This window comes from Lipotes vexillifer, unplaced genomic scaffold (assembly GCF_000442215.2).
Source record: "Lipotes vexillifer unplaced genomic scaffold, Lipotes_vexillifer_v1.1 scaffold1062, whole genome shotgun sequence".
Lineage (NCBI taxonomy): Eukaryota > Metazoa > Chordata > Mammalia > Artiodactyla > Lipotidae > Lipotes > Lipotes vexillifer.
The window spans coordinates 166,958-177,440 of record NW_006772550.1 but is presented as its reverse complement, the minus strand read 5'-3'; the positions used below and the strand labels follow the sequence as shown (position 1 = coordinate 177,440).

Here is a 10,483-nt window from a genome sequence, read left to right as displayed (position 1 = left end):
AACCCTTCCCTGCTGATGTCACAGGGACCTGGAGAGTCACAAAATGAATGACGCAAGAGTGGGTAACCAAGAGAGAGAGGAGGGAGGGTAGATAATCAAAGACTAGCTGCTTGGCCTAAATATATTCACAATCATTTAAAAAGAAAAAGCCAGTCAAATAAAAGCACCTCTGCGTCTGACCCTCCAGACATTGCAGATGTAGCCTGTTGCCTCCTGTGCCCGGCTCAGGGCTAGGCTTTCTGTGCTTGTTTCCTTGCTTAGTCTTCATAGTCTGCTCAACCTTTCTGATTCTTCATCACCTCCCCTATAGAAAGAAGTAATAATACTCACCTCCCGGGGTCAAGGGCACGTGAAGGCTCCTTGCACAGCGCGACTTATCTAATGAGTTTCTATTATCATTCATCTTCCCTGTTTCCTTTCTCCAAACTGTTGTCCAGGGAGCCAATGCCAAATTCAACCTGCGGCTGGTGGGACCCGGGGGCATCTTCCGAGTGGTCCCCCAGACGGTCCTAAATGAAGCCCAAGTGACGATCATTGTAGAGAACTCAGCCACCATTGACTTTGAAAAGTTCAAAGTGTTAACCTTCAAGGTAGGTGATGCTTTGCACTACCCTGAATGGGGGGGGGCGGGCGGTCACAGCAGCACCTAGATTCATTCCTAAGGGGTCCCTTGTCACACTCTGCCCCTCCTGGTCCTACTCCTTTCCTCTCAGTTTCTCTGCCCCTCCTGCTGATTGGAGGAGCAGGTGGAAAAGGGATAAAAAGAATCATGACATAAGAACCTTCTCCTACTGCACACAGCCTCACTGAGCTCCCGCTTCTAAACTACGACTGTCCCCTGGAATGCATGGAGGGGTGTCCAAAGAAAAACTACCAATACAATGTGCCATGTGAATAGATTGAGAGAAGAAAACATTTGATCCTCAGGATAGATGTTTTCTCATACACATTTGACATATGTCATCTATTCTGTTAAAAACTTTAGCAGGAGATGAAAAATATACTCCTTTGTACTTGTAATTATTTAAAATGATAAACATAAATAAATAATGCATATTACACATAAATATATAATTTATATTCATAAAAAGGAAAAATACTTTGTTGATATTTTTAAAATTGTTTTAATTATTTATGATTATAAATGCATAGACACCGATAGCTAGCATCATGCTTAAAAGTGAAATTCTACACAACATTGTAAATCAACTAAACTTCAATCAATCAGTCAGTTGATAAAAGTGAAATTCTAAAAGCATTCTATGAAGTCAGGAACAAAACGTGGATAACTGCTCTCACCACTATTCTTTAACACTATTCCTAGAATAACATTATTCCTGGATAAAAAAGGAAACAAAAGGTACAAACATTAGAAAGGAAGAGATAAATATTATCATTATTATTATCATCATTATTTTAGATGATGTGATTGTTTGCTTAGAAAAATCTAACAGAAATGATCGAAAAACTGTTAGACACAGCAAAGTTGCTAACATGATTGATTATAAAGTTGATACACAAAACCTAATAGTTTTCCTACGTACAAAAACCAGCAATGAGAATAATGGAATAAGAGAGCACTATTACAGTAACAACTAATAGATAAAATTTCTAGGAATTACCATAACAAGAAATATAAAGACACACCCTGTTTAAAAATGCAAATTCTCATCAATTAATAAAGAATCACACCACCTCAATTACGTCTTACCCAGAATTTCCTTAGGGGAGGAGGGAGGGGCTTGACACAATTATACTGGTTTTTATCTGGAGAAATAAACCTGAATAGTCAGGAAATTCAGGTAAAAAGAATATGAGGCAGGAACTTGCTCTAACAGATATTAAAGTATATTATGAAGCAAAATAGTATTTTTAATGGAAGTTTAAAAAAGAGGAATATGCAAATCAATGGAGCAAAAGAAATTGGTCCCAATGCAAATGACAACCATAAGGAAACCGGCATTGCGGTCAGTGGGGAGGGAAATGATGTGTGCCTTAGAGGTGCCCCCTGCAGGTGGGGGCAGGCATAGCTAGCTGGCTGCTGAGAAAACGGGGAGACAAGGCAGGGATGATACTGAGACGGGACGTGGCAGGCTCTCTGCAGAGCGACTGCCACTCAGACAAGTCCTCCTTTTCCTTCCTTCCCCAGCTCCTGGCCATCGAAGTGAACACCCCAGAGAAGTTCAGCTCCACAGCGGACATCGTGATCCAGCTCCTGGACACCAATGACAATGTCCCCAAGTTCACCTCCCACTACTACATTGCCAGGATCCCCGAGAATGCCCCAGGGGGCTCCAACGTGTTGGCTGTCACAGTGGGTTGGGGCTGACCCAGGGACTGGGGGTGAAGGGGGCCTTGTGAAGTCAGACAAACTGGGGCTCCAGTTTGAATGGCGAAGCCCACACTCACTGGCTGTGTTCTTAGACAAGCTACCTGCCCTCTCTGAGCCTCAGTTTCTTATATACAGTGGGAATAACAGCACCTCACAGGACTATAATGAGGACATATAATGAGAAATACAAGGCCTTCCAGATCTGGTTCCTCCAATACTTGAGATCTCCTGGGGCGAAACTAGGGCTCCAGAGCAGGTCTCCAGAGCATGCCTCCAGATCAGTTTCTCCCCAGCTGGGCAAACCCCCCGAATCCTTGTTTTGCCATTGAAAGCAAGAGCTGCCAACATGCCCTGACAAAGGGGCAGGGGCCACTGGGAGCTTTCTCTCTTCCAGGCCATCGATCCAGACACAGGTCCCTGGGGTGAGGTCAAATACTCCATCTATGGATCCGGGGCAGACCTGTGAGTAGACCCAGAATTCCGGACAGGACCTCAGGCAAGGGATTTGGCAGGCTGAGGGTGGAGGAGGATCTGTGCTAAAGGCAGGAGGAGCCTGGGAAGAGCAGGACCTGGGTCGGGGAGGCGAGCCTGGGCGCAAGGAATGGAGAGGAGCTGTAGAGAGCCTGGGGTCGAGGTGTGGGGACCCACCAGGTGAGGTGAGTCTGAGAGAAGAAGGGACATCATTGTGGCCTGGAGCTGGGGTTCATGGCCTTGGGGGCCAGGCAAGCAGTGCTGGGCTAGGAAGGGGCAGGTCGCGGGAGGAGGGGGAAGGGCTGTGACTCGGGTTAAGTTCTACATTGATAAGACTGCTAAGTAGGTGGGTGGTCCTGCGGGATGCCTTGGGGAAGCTGCCTGGTGCATTACCGCCCCCTCCTGTAGGTGGCTCCTTACCGCAGGCACGTGGGCACCTCTGTGATTGTACACGCGTGTACATGAGTGTGCTTGTGCACACCCTTGCCTGCGCTGTCTGTGCCCAACAGCTTCCTGATCCACCCATCCTCTGGGATCATCTACACCCAGCCCTGGGCCAGCCTGGACGCCGAGGACACTGCCAGGTACAACTTCTATGTGAAGGCAGAGGACATGGAGGGCAGGTACAGCCTAGCCGAGGTGTTCGTCACGCTGCTGGATGTCAATGACCACTACCCCCAGTTTGGAAAGAGCGTCCAGGAGAAGACAATGGTGCTGGGGACCCCAGTGAAAATTGAGGTGGGCTTCGAAGGTAGCTGAGCTCCCCTAAAAGACTTGTCCCTGCAACTGCAAGCGGCACTGTAGCATAAGAATTTCTTTTAAAATATATTGGATTCCTGAAATAAGCAAGGGTTTTTAAGGTACTTTATATACCCTCATCCCCACCTCAACCCAGAAGTAACCTCTGAGAAAGAAGATATTTTTGCCACTTTACACATAAAAAAAATTAAGGCTCAGGCAGGTTGCATGTTTGGTTTGCCTGAGTTCACACAGCTGGTCTGCCTGCCTTCACAGCACCGCTTTCCCCGCTGCACTGCCTTCCCGATACGGAAAAAGCATGAACCCTGGAACCCGACAGACTTGACTCTGGATCCCAGCTCCCCTCCTTCTACCTCTCCATCCTTAGACAAGTCACTCAGCCTCCAGACTTTTGTTTCTTGACAATACGGACTGCCTAGACGTGTTCTGAGAATGAATTGCTACAACACACATAGAGAGCCAAGCACAGACCCACCCTGGCTCATTCAATTCCTCTCCCAGCTCAATTCACTCAAATAGGATTAGGACCATTTCCCTTCAGCCCAGCCAGCTCTGTATGACGTGTTGGTTGAGCCAGGGTACACAAGTATCGCCCTCGAAGCCCAGCTCTGTCTGTCCCTCTCTGTGCACAGGCCACAGACCAGGACGCAGAGGAGCCCAACAACCTGGTGGACTATTCCATCACCCACGCAGAGCCAGCCAACGTGTTCGACATCGATACACACACGGGGGAGATCCGGCTCAAGAACTCCATCCGCTCCCTGGATGCCCTGCACAACGTCACACCCAGCGGGGACCACACGTGGTCGCTAGAGGTGCAGGCCAAGGACCGCGGCTCCCCATCCTTCAGCACCACGGCCTTACTCAAGATTGACATCGTAGACCCTGAGGTGGGTACGGAGCCCTGATCTGCGGGGTGTGGGGGGGAGGGCCAGAGGGCCAGCTCAGACCTCGCTGCAACATGGCCTGAGGGAGAAAGACCACCTTCCTCCAAAGACACCCACCCAATGCTCTTGAAGACCACCTGTGCCATCAAACACACAGGCTTTGAAATCAGCTCGAAATCCTAGTTTCAACACTTTGTAATGGTGTGACTTTGGACTTTGCTAAGCCTCCACTCCCTTTCTGTAAAATGGAACTAATGATGCCTCCTTCACATGGGTGTTGAAAGGCAGAAGTAAAATCATTATGTGTAGTTCTCAGCTCAGGGTCTGGAAGGAAGTCATCACTTAAGAGGTTCCTAATGCACTTGGGCAAACGTGACACACACTCCCCCCAATCAAAGGAAAGCAGTAGCAGCTAATGTAGGAGTTCTTCATCCAGAAGAGGTGCTTGCATCATGCTCTCTCTGTGTGCATTTTTCTGCAGAGGTGCATGCATTGTGTTTTCTCTGTGTGCATTTTTTCTGCAATGAAGCCCATAGTGCTCATCAGATTCTCCAAGGGATGCCTAACCCCAGAAAGCTTAAAAACCATCAGGCTTAAGGGAGCTTACGGCCCCTGCTCTGTCCTCTGGGGACGAGGCAGGAGCAGCCGAATGCATCTTTCTTCCAGATGCTGTCCCGAAACCCCATGGCTGCCTTCCTGATGCAGACCAAAAACAACCCCATGAAGGCCGTGGGTGTGCTGGCCAGCATCATGGCCATTATTGTGGCCATAACCGTCCTCATCTCCACCGCCACCTTCTGGCGCAACAAGAAGTCCAACAAGGTCTTGCCGGTGCGGCGTGTACTCCGCAAGCGGCCCAGCCCTGCACCCCGCACCGTCGGCATCGAGTGGCTCAAGTTCAGAAGGACCAAGGCCGCTGACAAGTTTGTGCTCAGAGAGAATCCTCCCAATGAGAACTGCAACAACAACAGCCTGGGAAATGCACCGCCCCCCAAAGTCCCTGCTCCCCCTCCACCACCCAGCATGGCACCCAGCATGGGACCAGCCCACTGGATGGTGCCTACAGTCTCTGGCTCACTCGCCCCTCAGCAACCCCATCCATCACCAAAACCCAAGACCTTGGCAAAACACAAGGCTGTGGGAAGACCCGTCCAGTCAGCTCTGGTCTCTGAGCTCAGGCAAAAGTTTGAGAAGAATGTGCATAACGAGGCTTACTTCTAGAACATGTCCTGTGGTCCCTCTCTCCCAACCCGATTGCCCAGCTGCTTGGGACATACTCCCCAGCTCTGCTCCTTAGGGTCACTCCTGTTTTGTACAACGGTGTAACCCCCATATCCAGGGCTCTGGACAGTGCCTTGGGTGAGGAATTTATTTCTCTGGTTATGGATGCAATTGGCAAATACTTTCCCGTCATCCAGATCCTCGGCACAGCTTCAATGCTCCCTGTTCTGCAGGGGCTGGGAGTTGACAAGGAGCCAGATCTATGTCTTGTACTCTCCAACCCCAGACCTCACAGTGTCTCTTGGGTCCTGCTGGGGCCCCAGCTTTCTCAGTCCAGGAGCAGGGCCCTGGCCACATGTGACAAGGTCGACTAGAACCTGGATCCTGAAGTCTTCAGCTAAGAGCAGGAGTAGAAAAGGGGGGTTCAGTGCTGACTAAGGTTGAGGGTCAGCGAACCTTGCAGGCTGTAGGAGACCAAACGCAGCAGGGGAGGGCAAAGATGCACCGCAAACTCACGCTGACTGTGGGCCTGTGCCTAAAAGCCATTGGAAGGTGGAGGATGGTGTCTGGGCAGAGACTGTGGGCCCCTGCTATGCCCACATGGGCCTGCCCTGGTCCCGGAAATAGCTGGAGCCACGCTGGCAGCCCTAGAGATATCCAGAAAAGCATCAAGTCCCCTTAGGAGCTGTCCCACCAGAAGTCCTTGAAGAGACAGTGCAGGGCTGAGATCTGGGGAGACTTCCATTTTTATCCATCTTTTCTACTCACATGCTATAACCTTGGGAAAGCTGTTTAAACTTCCTGCTCATCCTCTTTCTCATCTGGAAAATGAACAAAGTGAGTCTGCCCCATTCTTGGGTCTGGGGAGAGGATCAAAACAAGTAGTAGCGACAGGGGCTTTAACCAAGTGCAAAGCAGCACAAATGCAAAGTATTTTTCCGCAGCCCAGTTCTCTGGGGCTGCAGCTCTTCCACAAAGTATTGGGGGCCCCTCAGCTATTCTTCCAAGCACCCCCCAGGGGGCGCTGTGCTGGGTGAGGGCACTGCCACTGATCCACCGCAGCCCGAGCTGGGTGATGGCATAGCTTCCCTTCCATGTCTCTTCCCTCCCCACCCACCCCCCTCCAACTACATCCCCCGTGCAGCCCAGGACAGCCATTGTCAGAGAGGACCAGAGCTGGGCAGCACATCCAGCCAAGGCTCCGTTTTGCCAAGATGACGAAAATGAGTTCCCTAGAGGAGTGATTGCCAGAGGCCACATAGCAGTTTGGCAGCAGGGAGCTCGTTTGAGGGCTCCCAGCCCCTCAGCATGTTTCTCTAGCTGGGGCGCACCTCATCAGCTTGTGACCACGGCCTCCAGCAGAGACGACATGCAGGCCTCTATTAATGCAAGAAGTTCCGTCTGACTTTAAGGAAATCTGCCAAGAGGAAATCTAAATGTGTGCCCAGAGAGAGAAACGGAACAATTCTTCACATTTCACTCCACTCACTAATAACCTCTCTAAAATATGTCCGTGATTTTATTTAAACAGATTACATGCACACGTGGTTTTCTTGATTTTTGAGTTGGTGTTTGAAGGTGTTACTCAGATGTGCCGGTATGCAGGCTCCTTGCCAGGGTTTCTAGAGTCCACAGCCCAAGCTGTATTAAGGGTTGGGCTCTAACAAGCCAGGATCCCAGACTGAACACACAGGTTTCAGGACAGGGCTGTGCTGGATCATGTTTGCCCTCCATAGGCAATGCAGCATCCTTACAAATTGCATGCAGTCAACCTCTTTTGTAAATGGTAAATAAAATCTGTTAACCAAAAGCCAAGCTGACCTCTGGCTGCCTGCTTAGCATCAGTGTTAGTTGACTTGTAGAGACCAACTGTCCCAACAGCCAAGCTCAGCCTGCTGCCTGGCTCCTTTGGTGGATCAATCCCCCGACCCCCAGATCCGACTGTGGGGGGCTGCAAAATTTTGTCCAAATTGCCACACATACATCTGTAACAGCAACACGCTTGTGGGGCTTGTCTACCTGAGTGTGGCTTATCAGAGCCTGGATGAGCAGGACACGCCTCAGCACGGCTGCTTGGGGAGGAATGGCATCTGGAGCTAAAATTAATTATCTCCCAGCCCAGCCCAGCGAGGGCAGGAATTGGGAGGCCTGGTATAGGCATGAAAGCCCAGGAAGCAGTGCTGTCTCTGGGACATGAAGGCCCCTGGGCTGGAAGCTCAGGCCAGTATCAAGGCCCAGGGGTGGGGAATGGGGGCTCCAGGACAAGCCCAGGAACTTGAACCAAAGCAGAGGCAATTGTGGAAACTGGGCATGTGAGCAACTCTTGTAATGGGAAGCATGGGGAAAGTGCCTAGTTGCCAGCGCAAGCCATATTGAGAAAGAGGAGGAAGATGTGGCTAACACCAAGGGACTAGCAAATGTGGTGGCCCTGGAGGGGACCCTCTGGACAGTGGGAGTGAGGCCAGGCCAAGTGCCACTGCATTAGGGAACAGTGTGGGCCAAGGGACTGCCTGCCCAGTCACACTAGGACAGGCACGATGTTAGACCTCAAGGTAAAGAGCTGGGAGGCAGGGGTAACAGATTGGGTGGGCTCTACCACTCTTGGGCCCCAAGGATAGATGGACAACCAACAGATGTGACTCCAAGAAGTCTGTAGAACAGTGTGTGCTTTTTCCCTGTGGTTGAGCTCAGACTTTCTAATTATATGAAATAACATCGTGCTCGGGAATTCCCTGGCAAGTCCAGTAGTTACGACTCCGTGCTCCCACTGCAGGGGGCACGGGTTCGATCCCTGGTTGGGGAACTAAGATCCCACAAGCTGCGTGGTGTGGCCGAGAAAACAAAAACAAAACAAAAAACAAACAAACATTGCTCTTTACAGTCTGACAGTCCTGGGTCTGAATCCTGGTTCTGCCACCTAAGTGTGACTTGGGACAAGACAACAAGCATCCCTGGGCCTCACTTTCCTCATCAGTACAGGATGCAAAAAATCACTGCTATGAGGATGACAAGAGCTAATCTATGCAAAGCACCTGCCACCAGCTTTGTTTCTGCTGATGCAAGCTCAGGAGACAGGCGCTACTCTTAGTTGTACACGAGGGCATTTGAGGACGGCTGACGGTCCCCATACTAGAGCATCATACCCTGAGGAAAGGACTTCTTCTGCTCATCCTTACCTCCAGGATGTTTCCACCCTCTGATAGGAGAAGAGAGGAGAGTGGACCAGGAGGCCAGTGGGGGAGGACAGGGCAGACACCACAACATCTGTGACCTTTGCAGCCCTACAGATTGCGTTTGAGCATCTACGCTCCCAGGGGGTTAGGAACCAATGAGACTGCCCCTAAGAGGACCCATGGGACTCTGTACTGAACAGCTGTCCCCCAGAGTCCAGCTGGCGAAGTTTGGCAAGAGCTGGGCAGGAGCCGGAGTCTCCTGGTTCTCTGACGACCGGACGCTTATTTTTAAGTTAATTTTTATTGAGGTATAGTTGATTTACAAAGTCATGTTAGTTTCTGCTGTACAGCAAAGTGAATCAGTTATACGTATACATATATCCACTCTTTTTTAGATTCTCTTCCCATAGGTCATTACACAGAGTAGAGTTCCCTGGGCTATACAGTAGGTTCTTATTAGTTATCTATTTTATATATAGTAGTGTGTACATGTCAATTCCAGTCTCCCAATTTATCCCTCCCCACCATGAGGACTGGAAGCTTTGAGAAAATCCTGGGTCAGCTCACCCAGCATGGATGTTGGCATCTGTTGGCAAGCAGGAATACTTCCCTGACAGTCTTCAAGGGCCCCAAGCATGGGAGGATGGGCAGAGAGAATGAGGAGGATGCCAGGTGAGGACTAAGGCTGCTGACCGGCATGTGGACACAGGGAGGACCCCTTAGGAGATTCACAGAAATAACTGGGTGAGGGGGCAGTGCTCAGAAGGTCTTAGTTTCTGGGACTTCCCTGGTGGTCCAGTGGTTAAGAATCCTCCTTCCAATGCAGGGGATGTAGGTTCGATCCCTTGTCGGGGCAACTAAGCCCACGCGCCACAACTACTGAGCCCGCGTGCCACAACTAAAACCCAACTCAGCCAAAAATAAAATAAATAAATTTTTTTAAAAAATAGAAAGTCTTAGTTTCTAGAATGAAGTGGGTAAGGCTTAAGCAACCATAATTTGATCAATAAAGTAAGTGACCTTATTTTGTAGCAATGGGCTGGTGATATTTGTGCCATTATAAAATTGTACAAATGCACCTCTTTGGCTGAGTGAGGGCCAGTCATTTATTTATTAATCAATAATTTACTCAATCATTCTTTCAATAATACAATTTCTGAGTATATCATCTGTGTCAGGCCCTCTTGTAGGTGTGAGGGACACAGGCTCTAACAAGCAAAAAGAAAAAAGGACAAAACACCTCTCTCAAGTTGCTAATAACAGATGCCTAGGACTAGCAATGGCTTCATTCTAAAAGCAAGTAGCCCTGCTTACAAATGTCTCCTGTATCAAAGGCACTTACCTTAAAAAGACATGGTCTAAGCTCTAAACAGAGTCCCAAGAGCATGACAACTGAATCTAAAACTATAGCATATTTGAAACACTATTTATACAGAACAGAACATTAAGCATTAATTAAACAGAATGTGAAGGACATTAGCATAGATACCCTGTCTTTATATGTATATATACATATATGTATGTATTTCTACATAGACACACATATGTAATCCTAATAAGATCTGCTGTTCCAAATGACCAGTCTGTCTGCTGAGTCACATTCAGAGAAAGCACAAATGAACATGGATGCCTTAAATGGT

The 10,483-nt window shown here is 49.2% G+C and overlaps 1 protein-coding gene across 1 annotated transcript in view; it reads left to right on the top strand.

The window, feature by feature from the left end:
- The window catches only part of CDHR1 (cadherin related family member 1), a 19,846-nt gene extending 13,954 nt beyond the window's left edge, over positions 1 to 5,892 (top strand). Inside the window, exons 12-17 of the mRNA XM_007447608.1 lie at positions 438 to 590; positions 2,150 to 2,314; positions 2,727 to 2,794; positions 3,313 to 3,541; positions 4,195 to 4,452; positions 5,116 to 5,892. Coding sequence (XP_007447670.1) covers positions 438 to 590; positions 2,150 to 2,314; positions 2,727 to 2,794; positions 3,313 to 3,541; positions 4,195 to 4,452; positions 5,116 to 5,670 — 1,428 coding nt within the window. The 3' untranslated portion in view covers positions 5,671 to 5,892. The remainder of the gene's footprint in view (positions 1 to 437; positions 591 to 2,149; positions 2,315 to 2,726; positions 2,795 to 3,312; positions 3,542 to 4,194; positions 4,453 to 5,115) is intronic.
- The last annotated feature ends 4,591 nt before the right edge of the window (positions 5,893 to 10,483 follow it).